Source organism: Lycorma delicatula, chromosome 2 (assembly GCF_047948215.1).
Source record: "Lycorma delicatula isolate Av1 chromosome 2, ASM4794821v1, whole genome shotgun sequence".
Taxonomy (NCBI): domain Eukaryota; kingdom Metazoa; phylum Arthropoda; class Insecta; order Hemiptera; family Fulgoridae; genus Lycorma; species Lycorma delicatula.
In genome coordinates this window covers 130890115-130910966 of record NC_134456.1, presented here as the reverse complement: position 1 = coordinate 130910966, position 20852 = coordinate 130890115, and the positions used below count along the sequence as shown (strand labels likewise).

The 20852-nt window shown below is 30.4% G+C and overlaps 1 protein-coding gene across 1 annotated transcript in view; it reads left to right on the top strand.

Annotated features, from left to right (window-relative positions):
* The window catches only part of atk (artichoke), a 122236-nt gene that overhangs the window by 55240 nt on the left and 46144 nt on the right, over positions 1–20852 (top strand). Inside the window, exons 3-4 of the mRNA XM_075357627.1 lie at positions 13018–13194; positions 15024–16194. Of these exons, the coding sequence (XP_075213742.1) occupies positions 13018–13194; positions 15024–16194 (1348 nt within the window). The remainder of the gene's footprint in view (positions 1–13017; positions 13195–15023; positions 16195–20852) is intronic.

Here is a 20852-nt window from a genome sequence, read left to right as displayed (position 1 = left end):
GCCTAGGCAAGAGGGCTACCTCCCGTCACTATACGTGCCACGCTTCGAGACTCCCTTATATATATATATATATATATATATATATATAAAACTACCGCTTAGAAATTCTTTTATCTCAGCTTTAAACTTTCATTTTATAGACTTTTAAGAAGTCCACTGGCGTGTAAAAATGCAACTATATTTTCTTCATTCCCATTATCCAGATCAGCAGTAATATCATTTCTAAGACGAAACCTCTGTCTGAGGTCCTCATATATGGTACACTCTTCTATTAGATGCTTGATTGTCAGTGTTTTATTACAAACACCGCACATTGGTCTCACTTCCCCGGTTAACAAATATGAATTTGTTAATCGCGTGTGACCGATTCTAAGTCTGGTCTCCGCTACTTGTTCACGGCGAGTCAACTTAAAGTCGCTTTTCCATTTATAAGGAGAAGTTTTAACTGAGTTTAATTTTGTATTTAAACTCCTCCATTCAGCATTCCACTTGATTTTTACTATGTTTGTTAGACGGTTTTTAACATCTGCCACCCTTACAGGAAATGCATCCAAATCATCGCAGACTGTTGCCTTTCTGGCAGCTTCGTCTGCGATTTCATTACCTGTAATACCAGCATGCCCCGGAGTCCATACAAATACGCATCGCTGTCCTCGTTGAATTATTGAATTTATTATTATTATTATTATTATTATTATTATTATTATTATTATTATTATTATTATTATTATTATTATTATTATATATACACACCAGTAGTTCTATAAACAGACTTCTCATAAATTACACTGAATAAAGTATAAATTAGTAGAATAGCTTTATATTCTAGATATTGTAACGCTTAATCATAAATTATAGTCGATATCACAATAGAAAAAACTTAATCAATTAAACCAAGTCGTTTATAAGGTTAAAAAATCTTGAGAAAATTGTTAAAATAATTATAAAATAATGCAATTTTATTAAATTTTCTCACACAGTTTTTTTTTTATTGTAAAGCCATCAAAAGAGAGCACATTTGTAAAAAAAACTTGAAACTATGCAGGATTTAACTTACTGTTTATTAATTCCACGACTCAGAATACGATTCCTCAGATTTTTCTTATTATCTATCTGTTCTACCTCTTTGAATCTATTATGAGGAAACATGAAAAACCTATTGGAATCTATAACAAATAAATCTAAGATTTAGAAGCGCAGAAATTAATAAATGCAATCTAAAAATGTCCTTATTTTAATTTCAGTTTTTCATATTATATAATATTATCATCACAACTTATCTTTTCTTATAAAAGTATTTTCTATAACTTCTGTTTCCAGTTTTGTTGTGAAACACTTGGTGAAATTAACTTAGCTGAAAAATATCTTAATTCTTTTCTGAATGTATAAGATGATTTATTTTTATTTTAATTAAAAAATTTGACGATAGTTATAAGACCGATAAAGGTGGTTAAAAGATGGAACTTGGTTGTTCTGGTAAAGGTGATTTTATTAAACATGGTGACTAAAGGTGATTTTTTCTTAAATATCTATGTTTTGTATACTTAATTACTATAATCAATATTGAATTTGTATAAACGTTCAATTTCATGTTTTGAAGAACTCTTCAAAACCTCATACTTACATCATTTGGATTTAATTATTTGAAATTATTCAAGTTACTCAACGTTTTTGAAAAAAAGTATGACTCTTCTTACTTATTTTAAATATCTGATTTAATAATTGCTAAAGAAAGGTTTAGAGGAATTTAAACAGTTTAAAATCGTAAATAATTATGATGCCTTACTTAAAGAAAAAGAGTAAAATGTTTAATTGGACCAGTTATCGGTTGAAAAATTTTCTGATTGAAAAGATTATTGAAGTACAAAAGACACAAGAATATTTTTCTTTATTTTTATTGTTCATAAGAATACTAAAAGGATTAGATTTCAGTAGTTAAATATTTATTTTAATATGAATCACCAAATTTATATTTGTCCTAAGGTAACAATTTCTAAGCCGTCGTACAATACTATTTTATGAAAAGTAAGTAGCAATTTTACGGTCAATTACAGCCATTTAATTTTGAATAGTTTAATGTTTTATATTGCTATACAAAAATTATTCTATTTTCCCTTTTTCTATCAGCAGAATAAATTGATGCTATTTTCTTCTTGTAACCTCAATCAGAATCCGACAAAAATTATTTACAGATTAATTCAATATAATCTATTTTTCTTTACTCTGTATTTTCTTTGTATTTTTTACTTCCTTGTACGAACTAAGGGAAGTATGATCGCGAAAAATTTCGGTTTTCAGTTTTCAACGGAAATATCCATTTTGATCATCCCTGAATCCATTTTGACTTGGTTCGGCGTAACGTCTATACGTACGTACGTATGTTTCTCGCATAACTCAAAAACGATTAGCAATAGGATTTTGAAATATGGATTTAGGACTTTTGTAACATCTGGTTGTTCACCTCCCCTTTTGATTGCAATCGATTTGACCAAAAATGTCCAAAAAAAGCCCAAAATTCAAACAAATTGAATTTTAAACTTTTTCTTAACTGCAGTAATAAGCCCTTATTGAGAGCTTTTCAACAATATATGATAAGTAGTACTTATTTTCATTTGTTCCAGAGTTATAGCCAAACAAAATTTTAATTAATGAAATATTTGGATCTTACAAGGGGAAGACACATCGGCTCGAATTCAACTTCATTTCCTTTTTTTTAACTTTTTTTTATAATTTAAATATATTTATTTATTAATAATTATTAACATGTGATTGTAAAACATTTTTACAATAAATAATAATTTAACAATAACAATAAAAAAAATATGAAAAAAATAAGAAGTTATTAATGAAATAAAATTTTATGTACTTCTAAAAAAGTGTATATGTGATTTAATAGGCGTAAACGGAAGTCATGTGTTATTCACATTAGACGTTTTAGTATTTAGTAAATATCAACTTATCTAAATTTCTTCATTACATTAAACTAATATGTACCTTTTTTATTATGTGTCAACGTTAGTAATTTAGGTTAATATTTTGCAATATGCAGTATTTTTAGATTAAATAACTGTAACAGTCGTTTATTTATAAATACATTATCTAGAAGAATAAGAAACAAATTTTTTCATCGGCTTTCTTCTTGGTTCGTTTATTGGAAACGAATTTACCAGTAAAATGTCTTGCCCTCCTTAAACTACTAGTTATTTATTTTTATATAATTATAAAATTAATGAATTTTCACAAAAACCATTTATAACGTTTAGAATGGATTTCCTAAATCAATATTAATTTTTAGAATAAATATTTAGAAAAATTATTTAGCAAATTTTTATTTTAATTTCCATATATACATATTCGTACATATTATGTATTTCATTTCATTTTGAGCTACGTGGCGAATCAATTATATACAGGTTTCTCGAAGAATATAACAAATTGTCCATGTTTTAGTGGTGAAAATAAAGAAGACAGTTCATATAGATAGTTTTGAAAACGCTCCGTTAGCGAATGTCGGCTTTCAAAAGATTTCGTCCTTATTTCTGCGACTTTGATAAAATTAAGCCAGACTGTAATTCTTGGGACCCAAGTCAAGTATGTAATACGTAAGTATATTACATATTAAATATGTCATATCCAAATTGCGTATGAAATATGAAACAATTTAATAAAAAAAACATAATAAAACTACTTCAAAAATAGCACTAAGATTTGAAAATACTCACCTCTTTAGATTTCCAACTTCTGAAGTCAGCATCTAATACAAAGCTGTCAAATTCCTAACAATTTTGTTTTGCAAGGTATCAGAATGAATTTGACAGAGAAATTTAAGGAAAATTCAATTTTTTCTACATTTTAGTACATAATTTTAAAAAATCAGTCTTAATTTTAAGTGTTTTTTTTTTTTAAATTAATGATAACTCTATCAAATAATGTTTTCCTAATAAAATAAATCCGTTAATAAGTAAAGAAAATGACGAAAAATTACATCATAATAATAAAAGATTAATTCAGAGAAACGACATAAAAGGGGCGGTTATAGAGGGTGAGCTACGGCTCTAATTTTTTTTTCAGCTATGATTTCCAACCAAACAAAAAACTAAAGATTTAAATACAAGCTCTTACAGCAAACAAAATTTGGTTTCAGGAAAAGTATAGGAACAAGGGAAGCAATTTTAGGCCTCAGATTTATAGTAGAAGGAAGATTAAGGAAAAACAAGCCAACATACTTGGCGTTTATAGACCTAGAAAAGGCATTCGATAACGTAGACTGGAATAAAATGTGAAAACTGAAAAAAAGGCAAACGCTTCCACTCGGAAAATGGAAAATACCAAATGGTTAAAATTAAGAAATTCGCGTACAGCAAAGACATATTAAAAGTAGAACTTTTAAAAATCGTAAAATCAGTTAAACAAAAATATACTCATTATCAAGTTAATGAAATCGCAAATTCAAAAAATTGTGTCGTGTTGCGACTTCCTCCATACCATTGCAATTTTTACCCGATGGTCCCAAATCAGTAATATTTCACTTCAGATAAGCGTAACTAACTGGCTGACGTGAACGTAGATGCAAGCAAAACGACCAGGCTCTTGGTGAAAAAAAAACTATGATAATAAAATTATCAAATTTTGATATCTGTTTTTTAGTTGACTGACATTAATGACAGCGATAAATTAACATTAATCAAAATACAAAGTTTTTCAGTAATATTAAATTTTAACAAAATAAAGAAATCTGAAAAAATAAGGTTGGTTTTATTATAGTGTGCTGTAATATTTATTCAATACCCAACCTGGAATGATCTCTAACTATAGAAGCACCCGTTAATTGACAATGCTAGATTCGGTATTTAACACAGTATTTTTCTTCTGGAGTCAAATGTTTCGTTGAAATCCTTCTACTGTTTGGCTTTATCAATTGAATTAGCTTTATTTCTAATACCTAACAATTATGAAGGAAATAGATAAAAATAACTAAAAATTATTTGTTATATTCACTAAAGAGTGTTTGAGATGGGTTTATTATACCCTTCCTAAACACAGTACGGTTGTACTTAATTTTAACTAATTCTGTTAGAACACAAGCTCCTATGGCACACAATACTTGTTTAATAAGTCCTTAAAATAATTTTTAATTAATTTCTATTGCTAAATATTAAATAAAATTGCATTTACACCAAAGTGTTAATAGAGGATCCACTTTTTAAATTACTTAAAATAAAACAGAACTATTAATGTTAAAAAGTAGTTTAAAAAATGTTGATGTACTTGTAAAATAATATATAAAATCAATGAATGTACAGGTCACGTAATAATATTCCATATCAACACTATAATATTATATCATATAACACGATATGTCATGTGTCAAAATAATGTGCATAAATAATACGTTAGGTTAGGTGTGTTGTTGATTGACAAAGAAGGGAAAGCGTTAATTACTAAAGCACAGCCGTGAATCCGGCCATCTCTCTACTTCTCTATCTTTATCTCTTGTAGAGATAGACTGCCTTTCTTCACTTCCCCGGTACTTACGCAAACTCGGAGAAAACGTCATAAAATAAATAAATAGCTTTACGGGTTATTTCTTGGATATTAGTTGTCTACTGTAAGAAGATACATCCTTTGGGACAATTCACTTTCGAATCAAATAATTATCAACTAGCAAAAAAATAAATGACCTATTTGTTAAACTACAAAATACAAACGTAACACAGCAGACAATCTCAATTTGGATTTATTTGTTTTTATATTTTTTGTTTCTATTTTTGTAATACAGAGTAAATGGCATAACGGGTATTCACAAAAATATATCACAAAAAATGTTTCAACTTTTTTCTTCTCCACAATCATCTCATAGTAATCTAAAACAATAAAATGTCCGTCCTCATTGAAAAGGTAGAAAATTAAAGATTATTAAAAACATAGACATTTATATTCATGCATTTAATTATTTTAACTGTCTAAATCTTTTCAATTATGTTTAATTATTTGTATGTAATTATATTCACTGTTTAAAGCTACATATTTTCAGCGTAATTTAATAAACACTTGAGTTTTATAAGTAACAATTTTCTGGTAAGTTGTCGTCATAGGATTTAATCATATAAATTTTCGATAATAATGTTACCATGAACCTACCATCACTGAGCTGGGAAAAGATGAAAACTCTGTTGCAGTAAGCGCGCCAGAAGGCCAGATTCCGTGAAAACGTACCCAAAACCCAGTTATTTTGCCTCTAACTCAGGTTCCTATGAACCGATTCGCTTAAAAATCAATAGGATTTTATTTCTACTAGGTTTACATCATCCCACCAAGTTTCATAAAAATCGGTTAAAAATCGCACGCAGTTAAACAGAAAAAAGGTGAAAATGTACCCAAAACCCCCGTTTTTTGGCTACAACTCCGGTTCCTGTGAATCGATTTCCTTGAAAATCAATTCCCAACAGGATTACATCCCCCCCAAAAGTTGTCAAAATCGGTTAAGATTTACGTCAGGTAGAGCGGGCGAAAAAGTCTTATTCATACATACATATATATATATATATACTAGCTGCAGAGGCGTGTCGTAGGCACGCCTTCCGCAGATAGGCCCTCCGGGCGGGCGTCGTCACGGAATGGAATTATTAGGTGTCCAAAATTGATCACCTCATGTGTAGAAATATTTTTTTTGATTGATGAAAATTGATATAATGAAAGTTAAACTAGAAATTTAACTCTAGAAATTGACACTAACGAACCTGGATTTTCAGCTAGTGACGTGTTCATTCCGGTGCCTACTTTTTGATTGTAGTTCATTATTTTATGAATAAAAATAATCAATATAAAAAAATATATTATTAATATATATATAAATGCATAACAATGTAACAAATATACACCTGACCACCACGAGGCATGCACTAACGAATCGGGATTTTCCGCGAGTGATCGGTACATTTCGGTACTAATCTAAAGGGGACGAACACACACACACAGACAGACACATACAAATGCCTTTTAGTAGGGTAGGACATACAGAGTGTTTCTAAAATGGTGGGCTGGTTATACTTTTTCGGATTCTACTTGTAAAACTAAACTAAAAATATCCTTAGGAAAAATGGCAATTTCTCCTTCATCACCCCCTGTCCGCCATTTTATATAAAAATTTATTTCTCAAGTTCAGATGGACGAATCACATTAATATTTGGTAAGCGTCTTGGTAATAAAGTTTTACACTTACCAAAAAATCAGGACTTAAATACTTTTGCAAATTATAAAATAGTGGCCATGTTTATTTTTCAATCCGTTATATCTCCATAAATTTAAGTTTGATCAAAATGAATGTTATTGCTAAAATATTAAGCCTTTTATTTTAAACAAAATGGCATTTTATTTTTACAAATCAGTTAACAAATAGTCGATTTATAGCACAAAATAGATGTAATTTTATGTCTGTTTTCATGTCCTCCACTTTACGTTCTATTCGATTAAATATTAATTGTTTTTATTTATTGTTAATTCTAATATTGTAAATTAGTATCAAATTAAGTGATAATTTTCTCACAATAAAATTTTTTTATGAAAGGAAAACATGTTTCAATACATGAAAATGTGTTGAATCATTTTATCTCCTTATTGGGAAAAAGGGCAGTAGCATATGGGAAAGGATAGAATTTCTTTATGAAAATTAGTAAACTTAATACATACATTTATTTAAATGTAATACTTAAGATAAAGCCTCTTACCAATTAATCTCCAACTCTGGCAAGTTATTCAAACTCTCTTGTCACGTGAGCCGGTGTGGACTACACACAACCACACATTTTGATTAACATAGATGAATTAAGAAGAAAGTAAAAATTTACTTTGAACTTAAAACTTCTAAAAGATTAATTAATAAAGATAAATTAATCTTTCTTAATTGATACTTATACTTTACAGAGTCATTTATTTATATATTTTAATAGAAATCTTATTTTGATATAATATTATCATTGAATTTTATTCTGGAAATGCTAAATAATGCCACAAACAAGTTAAAAAAGATAATAATAATAATAACAATAATATTAATTTTTTTAAATGTGGACCCATAGAAGGATTTAATTTGGCAAAAATATATTTTATTCTGCAAGCCTCAAATGAAATTTCATGTTTGTCGAAAAGGCAAATAATAGTCAGTATAAAATAGGTTTAAGCAAGTATCATTTAGAAAAAAAATTTTGTTATTGATGTATCTGAACTAATGGTAGGTAATTACAAAAAAAGAAAAATCGTTTTTAGTAATAAAAATATTTTTTATGTTTGAAAGAACTTATATCGAATTAAAATGATTATTATAAAAAATATTTTTATATTTAATAATTAACAATAATATTAAATACCATCAGATTGGTAAACAGCTTAAACAGCTTTAATATATCCACAAATAATTATAGGATTGTTTCACTAATAGAAGCAACATAGAGAATACTTTCAAAAACATTACTAAATTGAGTAGAACCACAACTATATCCCTAACTTGATGAATATCAAAGTGGCCAAATTTTTAATCTTAAAAATGAATTTTAAATGAATTATTGTAAACTCTCAAATAAAACTTATTTTAAACAATCATTGACTATCAAAAAGTAAATGTCTAGTGACAGAATTTTTCTAATATCAACATTAAAAGAGTTACACCTAAACAAAAAAATTATGTAGTCAAGACTACCTTAATAGACTCATATTCTAAAGTAAAATTAATGGGAGAATTATCAGAACCATTTCTAATCAAAACTGGAATAAGACAAAGTGATGGATTATCACCACTTTTATTCAATTGCACGCAAGAACAAGTAGTCAGAAAATGAAACCAAAACTTAAAAGAAACAATGGGATTTAAATAGGAATAAAAGGACTTAATTGTAACTGCGTAACACTTGCATACAATATGATTTCTATAGCTAAAGATTGGTCCAAAGCAGAAATTCAGATAAAAGAATTACAGAAGCAGTCAATCAAAAAAAAATTCAAATCTACTTTGAAAAAAGTAAAATACTATCAGATATTAAAAAGTCATCCAAAAATCTGGAACTTAATCAGAAAATCGAAGGAGAAGTATAATTTAAATATCTAGATGAATGAATCAGCTGGAACAGATTTAAAAAAAAAAAAAAAAAACAATAGCAAATAGAACACCAAAAATGGAACTAGTGTTTAAATTAACCAAAAACACATATAACAAGAAGTCACTATCATGGAACCCAAAGATTAGATATGCAGTAAAAATATGCAGTTAATTTAACTATATGCAGTTAAAACCCTAAAAGCAATAAAAATATTCTTGATAACTTTGAAAAGAAAGAAAGAAAAAGAATAAGAAAAATATTAGGCTCAAAATAATGAGAGAAAATTAGTATCCAATAAAAACATCTATGTAAAAAGAGAAAAACTCTTATACACCATGAGAAAAAAGAGAATCAGTTTCTATTTTCATATCTTTAGAATGAACAATAATAGACTTAAAAAAAAAATATTTGAATTCTTCAAAAATTGAAATCTAAGAGCAACTAGTTAAAAGAAGTCCTAAAAGACTAAAACGAATTAAATTTAACAGATGAGATAAGTTAATTGAAAATAGAACCTATCTCAAAAAAATATTAAAAGATGAAAACCAAAGATTTCAAGAAAACAAAAATCCAAAAGTGGGAAAAAAGTTTCAGAAGAAAGGAAGTTAGCAACCTCAGAAAGAATGAAAAAATATTATATAAAACAGAAATCAGTCAGGACACGTAAAAAAATATATTTAATCCAACAAATGTTCTTCAAATTTGATAATTTTAAATCTTAAATCTCAGGTACTTATGTTTAATAAATAAACAATTTAATTAATAAAAGCTAGATACTCAAAATTTCACATATGTACATATTTTGAATTTGAATCTTTTTATGAATTCGTGTTTTGGTTGATAATTCCTTTCAGTTTAAATTTTTACTGAATGATTTATGGGTGGCCTCAAAACCACCATTCAGCTTCTAGTTACATTTTTTATAAGAAAAATGCTATGACACTACCAATGAAACTTCATCTAAAAAAAAAATCATCAAAATTTTGATGTAAACTAAACTTTATAAAAATTAAGGCTTGAACATATTTAAAAAAAAAAGCATGTGCAAGTTGATTAGAGAATTTTTTCATTTTTTTTGCAGGGAGAAGGAAGACTATGATAAAAAATTATGCAAACCAATGAATCTTCATTAAATCTTAATTAACTTTTATTGTAAACTTTAAAATCGTGAATTGTTTTTAAAATTTATATATCTATTTACTATAATACAGTTCATGGTTTAATAAATCTATAGATTTAAGTTACGAAAAAAGTCATTATTTATTTAATTAATTCTTAATTAAAATGTCTACTTTGTGGTCTTGTAATTTATTTCTCTAAGATATAATTCTGTAAAGTGGCAGTGTGAAGTAATGTACCAATCATATACCAACTTAAGCAAAAGAAAAAAATTTTCAGCTGCAATTTTAATATATTTGTCAAGACGATAAAAGTGCTTCTCCAAATAATACTGCTCTACTTCAAGTTTCAATATTTCTATGAATTGAAGTCTGGATTCTCATATTTGAATTCTTTTATTTAACTGTAAATCTATGAAATAAATATTCTAATTTACATGGAAATATACATTAATTTTTTATTATATCAAGTACTTCAGTTTTGCTAGTCACAAAACCAATATAAAGTATTATTAATTACAACAAACTTTATAATAAACTATTTTATTATTTATTGTATCCATTTTATCTAAATATATTATGCTGAAAAATTTATTTAGTAAGTAAGTTTATTATTTTTTTCCAACGTACTAATTAATTACATTAATCTTCCTTGGTAGAATTTTTACTTATTATTAAGAGTGAAAGTATTCAGTAATATTATATGTATTTTGAATCAACGATCCACATCCTGTTGGAATTCACTTTCTCTAGTAATAATTACTTTTTGAAAATATATTTTTAACTAAATAAATTAGTAAATATTGATATTAATTATGCTGTAATAAATTTAAACACCTGAAGAAATGGTACAAATATAAGCATTATATCTATTAGTTACCTAATAAATCAATTTAAAAGAAACATAAGTATTATTTATTGCCTGTTGTGAGTTAATAAAATTATATTTTAGAAGTCGGGGACATACAATTATGAATTAAGTTTTACATCTTATTCAGATTTATTTATAATTTAATTCACTGCTTCCACGGGACACCATCAGGCTGCTCGGTTTATATAATATTTCATTAGATTTTGAAAGGTAATGTTTCACGAGCTGTTTATGTATGTTAAAAATATGTGCATATAAAATTCATATTTATTCTTAAAACCTTTTACTTTTATCAACATTGTTTTGATAAAATGGTGTCATACCAAATTCTTGTAGGTGAGCTGACATGACACAAGTGAAGACAGAAAATAGCATAGCTATTTGCAAGAATAATTAGCTTTCTATTTCAGGCTTACAAGATAAACTGTGTAGTGATGTGGTATCCTGTTCCTTCTTCACTGAGTTGAATATATTGTTGCAAATCACTATGCCAAATTTACCAAATGCACATGCTATTCTGTTCACCACAAAGACTAGTTGATAAATAAGCATCATTATTGACAGAGAAATTAGCTCAGTTGTGTTCCTCTTGTACCTAAATTGGTTTACATATACCAGAAAAGGGGCTTTTACATAAGGAAAGTAAATGACAATAGTAACAGTAGTAAGAAGTGATCTCTGTCAGTCCATCTAGTTAATTTGAGTGTCGAGTAATTTCCTCTGAGAAAGAAAGTAATAAGCAGAGGCCAGTAATGTTGAACATATTTAGGTTTTACAGCAAATGAGGAATTAATTAGGGATCACGTGACCTATTGCCAGTCATTAGTTTCCCTGTCTCAGTAATCAATCTCCTCACCACTGAGTGGTTGTTTGATGAATCAGTGGAGCTATCTGATGTTGGATCTCTGTCATTGTTCTGAAAACATAAATTCAGAAATTGAAACGAATATTAAAATTGTATAAAGAGTAGTTTCCAATTGGAACAATGATATATAATTTTACGTTTTTAGAAATGTTTCAAAACTATGAACTACTGTAAAATATATTCCATGGAGGTTACACAAATAAAACAAAAAGTAAACTGTAAAATCAGAAACAAGAACCACTTTAACATCTTAATGACTTTCAATCAATTGAGGTCATAAGTTGGTGGTTACAACATTCCTGCTAAGTGTCAGTACTTCCCTTAAGTTAACTTTTCCCATTTTTTAATATTCCACCTATAAGCTCCTGTAAGAAAACTTGAAAATGTATGCTGTTGATACTGTAAGCTACAATTTATGTACGAATTTTGTCAATAAGTTAAGCAATGCACAGTATTTCTTCAGTAGGGATATATTTTAATATACAAGACAAACATTTACAACATACATATCCAATAATCAAGTGACATAATTGTTTGTGACATATATCTCCTTCAAAGTGCAATTTGGAAACACTATTACTTAAATGACTATAAAAAATGTTGGCCAAATTAATAATGTTTGTTACATGAAAACTAATGATTAATTAATGTTTATTACATGAAAATTATAGATTTCTGTGCAATGAATACAATCTAATTTTTTTTTTTATTCAAGTGAAAAAGTACTTAAAATGGTGAAACCTTTTTATTTTTTGGTAATTATTTTTTAGATTAGCCAACCAGGTGGTAAAATATTAAGCAGTTTTGGCAATACAAAAAATTAAAGAATCAATAATTTGCTGATTTGGAACATTCTATCATCTTTATTTTTTTACAAAAATCATGTTTTAATAAATATAGACGTGCTTTTAAATCTATTTGAGCTCATATTCATCCTACTAAAGATTATCTTGATTATACTTTTACTTAAAACTAAAACTATTATTATTAATATATATAAGAAGTATTATTATAAAGTCTTGTTTCAAGACTTTATATACATTTTAATAAATAAATGTATATTTTTTTCAGACCCATTAAGGGTAATGATGCCATGCAGAACTCAAAAAGGCCTCTGCGGCTTGCCAAAGCAGTGGTGGCAGCAGCATTTACATTAGCTGCTTTTATTGGAGCTTCAGCTAATTGTCCGAGCCCAGAGGTTATTAGACCATGTCGCTGTTCTATGCGCAATTTTGAAATGCAGATGTGGTAAGTAGTCTTTATAAGATATTTTTTTATACATAACCGTAATATTTATAAAGTATACTTATAATTTCTTTAATATATTTTATTATCTACACATCTATTTTTTCCATTTTTTCCAATAATCTTCCCTTAAACATAGTTTATAAATGTAATAAAAAAACTTGTAAAACTCTTTACATTTATAGTTCTAATAATCATTTCATCTATAATAATAATAATTTTTTTTTTTTGCGGATGGAGGGTAAAATGCACGGATTGTCGGGCTCCCGCTGATGGTATTATCCAATCACTATCAGCAGACTACCGACTAAAACCAACCCCTTTCTACCAGGACTCGACCCGGAACCGTTTAACACATTACTTCCGGTCGAGTCCTCCTATACTAGCCTGATTAGGTGCTACCTAATTTTCAGAACTATTCAGGTCAACCTTTTTGGCCCTGAGAATGTTGCCGACGAATCGGGCTACTCATTCCCAGCTGCTCAGATTACGGAGCATCATCGCAACCACATTGTGGGGGCTCAGTGCTCCGAGATCCGCCTCTAGTGTCCCTCGATCTGCCGCTCACGGAGCACATTTGAAAAAGGTGTGCTCAGCGTCGTCCCGTACACCGGAGCAATGCAGGCAGTCGGGGGACGGCGCTTTCCCTATGACATGGAGGTAAGCGCGGAAGTACCCGTGACCCGTTAAAAATTGGGTCATGTAGTACTCCATCTCTTCATGCTGTCGCTCCGTCCAGGGTCTGACCAGAGGGATAAGCCTTGCGGTCCATCGTCCTCTGGTCTCGTGGTCCCAGGTCTCTTGCCATGCGAGGAACGTGCGAGTGCGTTCCTCGTTGGCAATGGTCACCCGGTCTTCACCTGCCCGTCGCCTCCTGTAGATCACCTGGCGCTCCCTTGCTAAAGTAGCAATTGGTATGATGCCGGCGTCCACAAGTACTGCAGGGTCGGAGACCATCCGATACGCTGAAGCGACTCGCAAGGCTGCTATGTGTTGCACCTGCGCGAGCCGCTTCCGGTTTCTCGTAACTCTTAATGCCTGGGCACACACTTCCGACTCGTATAACAGGATGGAATGCACCGTGGACATCAGCAATCGCCGTCTGCTGGCCTTCGGTCCGCCGACATTCGGCATAAGCTGGCAGAGAGCAGTTACTGCTCTCGCAGCTTTTTCGGCGGCTGAAATAATTAATATGTAAATCTTCTTAATAGTAAAAAACTTTGGAATAGAGTCAGAAAATCCTATTTCATTTATGAATCCCAAGAGCTTCAATACAAGAACTTACAATTTTCTTGATCAATTTTCTGAGTCCGACACCGGACTCAGCCGGTGGAGTGACCGCGGCTGAATGGAATGAAGCCGACCCCCACAAGATCGGGGAGCCCTCTAGACACTCGATCGCGGCCCTATCCCCCGCACCGGGATCCTCTATTTAACCTGCGGCTTTCTTTGACAGAACGTAATTTCTCCATAACTGTTTTAGCATATCGAGCAACAGCCGCCCAGTCTGTTGCTTATTTTAACAATTTTATAATAAAAATTATTACTTAATAGCAATAAGTCAACAAAATTTGTGGAACAACTTCCAACTGAAAATAATAGAGATTGCAAGAAAAATATTAATCTTATACCTGTGCGTATATTTTTAACTTGATACTAATCGAATAAATTTAAGAAATTACATATCTCCCAAAGTAAATATACTATCATTGTAGACTGAAAAATATGTATACACAATCATAATCAATGTCATAAACAAATACATATAATATTTATATTAATTATTAATGAACTAATTAAAATACTTTTAATAATTTTTTCTCTTTTTTTAGGTGCAGTAACAGTGATCTCTCTAACATCTTAATCGGATTGAAATCAATCAGCGAAAAGGTGAAAAGACCGATCGATGAGCTTATACTAGAGAATAATGCGATACCAGCATTACCAGGCAAAGCTTTTGCCCAGTTGCCAGTTGTACGCTTAATGGTTAGAGATAATGGACTTCAAAGAGTCAGTTCTAATTGGTTGGCCGGTCTAGAAAATAGTTTAGTCGAAGTGTATATAGTAGAGCCTGAGTTGCGTAGTTTACCGACGGACAGTGTTGAAATGTTATCGAAGCTAGAAGCAATTACAATATTTGCCGGTAAAATAACTCGAATTCCGACACTCAGTAATTTGAGTTCATTACGCTATTTGCATACACAGTTACCTTTATTAACAGAACTTTCTGTAGGTAGATTCCAAAGGTTACCATCACTAGAACAATTACATATCGTTTCCTCGCCTCTTCTTACTAGATTAGAATTTGGAATATTTGAAGATCTTCCAAGATTAATGTTAATTAATTTTACACATTGCGGAATATCTTGGATTCATCCACGCGCTTTAACTAACCTTCCGTCTTTAGCTGAAATTTGTTTCTCACGCAATCGTATAACTGATGCCGGATCAGTCGGCCGAATTATTCGTGAATTACCGAGTTTGAACATTTTAAGATTAGATAATAATCAAATAGATAGATTATCAGAAACTTCATTCGTAGATATTTCACCGATTAGAGAAATATACTTATCGAAAAATAAAATTATTGAAATATCAAGAGGGGCTTTCCACCGATTACCAAATCTTAAAATATTAGATCTAAGTAACAATAAAATACGAAGAATTCATCCAGAGTTTTTCTTACAGCCTTATAATAGCGGTTTGGAAGATTTACTGTTGGTTAATAACGAATTAGATCATGTTTTACAATTAAGAACGATATTGGATGCTCTTCCACATCTTAAATTATTAGATTTAAGTCATAATCGCCTTCGTGATATTAACTATGGTTCGATACAAGGTCATTCTACATTAGAACGTCTTCATCTCGATCACAATCAATTGCGTCAAGTCGTCAGGGAAGCTTTTTCAGCTATGCCCGCATTAAGAGAATTAAGATTGAAAAATAATTCTCTTTCAAATTATTTAGAAATGCCTCTTTGGAACTTACCGGCTCTCAAGGTATATTTACAATAATATTGCATATTTGAATAAGTAGAAAATAAATTTGTACATGCGTCTGTTACATATATGTGTATCCAAGTAATTGATATTTGTTTGTTGTTCATATTATACAGTGCCTTGGATAATGTCTAGCATATTTTCACGCAAATTTTTACTTTTTCTTTTTATGTGTTTAAAAATATGTATAATCTACGTATATTTAATTAGTCCAATTAGAAGTTGCAATATTATGTTTGGTAAAGTTACAAAAGTACTTATCATTTAATAAACTAATATCATACTGAAATAAATCACATCTAAATGACGTTTTTGAAAGTAACATGCCAAATATAGTTGACCGTCTTATTAAACATCCTCGATCTGCGCTTGAGTTGATGTTTACAAATTCCATCATGTGGATAATGACTGCTGTGTGTGTGAAAAGAATGATGGTGACAAAATTCTATAGCATTACTTATCGTATAGGCTTAATTAATATTTTAATTAATTAATTAATAATTATATTTAATTTATAATTTTTTTATCATTATTTTAAATACAATGGTAAAAACAGATTAATTATAATTTCTTCCTTGTCTCTTTCTTTCCACATTTACATCGGTGGAAATAATATATACACAATTTTCAGATTACATAAATTTATAATTTTGAAGATCATTAAAAAATATTTACTAATTCAAAATGAGTAAGTTTTATTTATTTATTTTGTAATATAATGGTTGGTTTTATTTACTTTACTTTTTACAGTTATAACAAAACATCTTAAAGGCTTTATTTAAGTAAATGGGTTATTAATCTGTGGGTTTAAGCTGTTAGATTTTTTTTCAGTATTACTAAATACATGCGCCTGGGACCTTTTCCATTTAGTAGCAGCATTTGCGTTTTTATTGGGAATAGTGTAAACGCGCCTCGGTATAGGTTAGAATGACATCACTGTTGCATAATGCCGGCAACTATTCAGTGACTGGCCCGCTGGTCGTGATTCGTTGGCGTCAGTTTTTTGTCAGAGGAATAACGATTCAGTATTCAATTCATTGCAATGTTTCAATTATTGCGTTTTTTATTTCAATTTACTGTTTCTTTAATTATTTAGATTTTTTAACTTTTATTTAATACTGAACGTACAATACACAGTAATAATCTCCAACCACAGACACACTCCAAAAATAAACACACGCAAAGAAATATAAAAAAAAATAATAATAATAAAGTGAGAAACTAAGAATACAGGCTTATTATACAAACCCACCGGGTTGGTCTAGTGGTGAACGCGTCTTCCCAAATCAGCTGATTTGGAAGCCGAGAGTTTCAGCGTTCAAGTCCTAGTAAAGCCAGTTATTTTTACATGGATTTGAATGCTAGATCGTGGATACCGGTGTTCTTTGGTGGTTGGGTTTCAATTAACCACACATCTCAGGATTGGTCGAACTGAGAATGTACAAGACTCATTTACACTCATACATTTCATCCTCTGAAGTATTATCTAAACGGTAGTTACCGGAGGCTAAACAGGAAAAAGAAGGCCTATTATACAGAGCAATAATACTAACGTAGAATAATACAAAATATGAAGGATAATCTATTCAGGCGGCATAAATTCCGCAAGATATTGAACAAATTTTCAAGTAAATCTTCATTTTGATACTGCTGCCGACATAAATATTCAACCAAGTATGAATCCAGCATCGATTGGCTTGTACCCCTATATTTTTGTTCCGATTTTTGGCCTCACCTACATTCTTTCAACCGTTTGAGTATAGGTTCCGGTTTACAGATCAACAAAATGCTTTGTGTGATTCACCGTCTGGTGTACATAACACTGCCGGAGAGGACCTTACGCTGCACATTCATCTAACAAAACACTACTCCCTGGTACAAAGTATAATCAGATGATTGGCAACAAATATTCTGCGGATCTGTCTGACAATGCTACGAGAAAATAATCTCTTGTTTCTTGGAAAATTCCGCTGAACACCCATCGATGAGGGCATACTCTTCCTCTATTATATTTTCTCTTAGAAAAGCAAGTTTTGTCAATTTTGACGTGTATATTAGGTCTACCATTCACCAACGAATTATTTAGTAGATTGTATTTGCACACCTCATGCATATAAATGTTCCAATCGACGTATGTGTTGTGATTTATTCCCAATTCTTCTCGACAGAATTTGACAAGTGTATTCTTTACTCCAGCAGTAAATGAATAACAAGGCAGTCCGAAAATTTAACCCTAATTTGATGATCCACGTTCCATGTCTGAATTGTTAAGACTCACGACAATATTTTCTGGAACAAACCCAACGCTCTTTTCATCGAGTGTATATTTTCATTTCGTGCTCATTAGCACGTAAGCGTGGATTGTGTTGAACACCTTTGTTTTGCAAGAATTGAATAACTGTTCGTTATTGTGAATCTGATGGGTCAATTGCAGTAAATTCGTTTAAAAAAATAAAATTATGTTTTTATGAAAATAATGTCAACTATGAATGAAGGTTTCTACTCACACGAATGATTTCTGTGGAACTGAATATTGTAAATAAATTAATTACGACGTGGTGGTGGCGGCAGTAATGACGCATCGTGCAGCTACGAAGTCATTTCATCCCACACCGAGGTGCGTTTACATTATTCCCATCAAAAATGTAAATGTTATCACTTAACGGAAAAGATCCTGCGCTTGTGCATGCTCACGTGAATTCAAGCGTTCTTTTGTGTGTTTTCGTTTTTTACAGTACGTTAAAAGAATTAATTTTCTTTGGATATTTTCTCTGTATTTTCCCATGACTACTGTAAATAGTATTCCATTCGATTTCCATTCAGAGGCCAATCAGAAATGTATATTTTTTTATGTTGTTTAGTAATTTAAGAGACAAAATAGAACTTCCAGATTAAAAGATGTTAATCGGCAAAGGAATAAAGGGATTGTTACATGCTGGAAATATTGTCAATAAAGGAAAGAAGAATTATAGATCATTTTTTTGGTTGTGAAATATGGTTCAAAATATGGATGTTCAACATTATTAGGAGAAAAACTCCAACGCCTCAAAAACCATATTTTATACTTTAACTTTTGATTACACCAAGGAGATACCAGCTTCACAACAAATTCTCTGCCTTTCAATGAAAAGGTTCTGGGTTCAAATTTTGGTCAGGCTTGATGGTTTTTTCACATGTAACAAAAATTAATTTCTTTACAATAAAATAACCTTAAATTATGTATAGGCCTGTAATTAGTGAAGAAAACAGAAATAAATCTACTGATCATTTGATCCATTTATAATGTATGTGCGTGCTTATTAATGACAATAATATTCTGATCATTCACATTATGTAGAATGATAAATAGAAAAAGCAGAATTGGAATGCTTGTTAATTGACTGTTATTAGCTCAAGAATTTTTATAAACATTTCTATTTGTACATATTTTTAATTAAGGAAGGGTAAAGTATCATAATTTATAGTTGTATTAATTACATTGAACATCAGTATTAAATTATAATTATAAGTATAAATATTCCATTAAACATAGGTACATACAATAAGTCTAATTTCTGTAAGTGTACTTGGTTGATGTGCAGTAGTTAATTTTATTTGCCTCTAGGTGTTTGTTGTTGGTGAGCGGGTGCAGTGGGAGTATGTAAGATGGGGAGGGTAATGAATTGTTATGCAGTGTTAGACAGTGTTCAGAATTCAATTAATCACCTCTGTGTGTTTTGTCCCAGCTTTGGCTCTGCATCAGTATTGTTCCCTCACTCGGGTCTAAAAATCATTTTCCACCTATGCAATAACTATACTTATAAAACAAAGATTTACTGCATCTCATCTTTATTGATCGAAGCTTGTCAAACATGATCCAAGTCATATCATCCCCTAGTGTACTTTCACATGAAAAGTAAGGTACCTCAGCTCCATCTATAGAGCTTGCAATTCATGGAATGACTTTTAAAACCTCAGGATAATAGACACTCTCAATAAATAGCTTTCATGCATCTAATCTTTACCTTTCAGTCGATAAATGCTCAAACTGCTGGACTTGTTTTGAAATTCTGAATTTATTATCAGCTCAACTTTCTTTTTCAGCAAGATTTTTGCAATCAAAAACCATGGATTGACGAACAGAAAAGGAATCACAGTTAAAAGATGAAAAAGTCTGGGAAGCAAAGAAGAAAAAACTGAACATAAGCAACTAGTTCCCCACAGCCCAAAGAAGACCAAAATAAATACAAGAGTGGTCCAGAAAGTGACTTCTGTTTGTGCCTAGAATGTAGATGAATGAGAATAAAGCCGCCATCTTGGCATCAAAACGTTTCTACACTCAGTATGCATCAAGCCGTCGTAGCATGTGGACTGTGATTTTTCTACTTTATTCGCTGTGAATTATTGAAATGTGCACTTCAATAGAAAATACCGCAAGTTGTGAGGTGCATTCAGTGATTAGGTTTTTATTGGCAAAAAATCTCAAACCAATTAAAATTCATTGGAAACTTTGTGTGGTGTACAGAGATGGAATAATGAGTGAAGGTGGAGTGAGGCAGTGGTACATTCAGTTTAAAAATGGCTGCACCAGTGTTCATGATGAGAACCACAGTGGTCGACCTAGCCTTGTGACTGATGAAAACTAACGATGAAAATCAATGATAAAATTGGTGAAAATG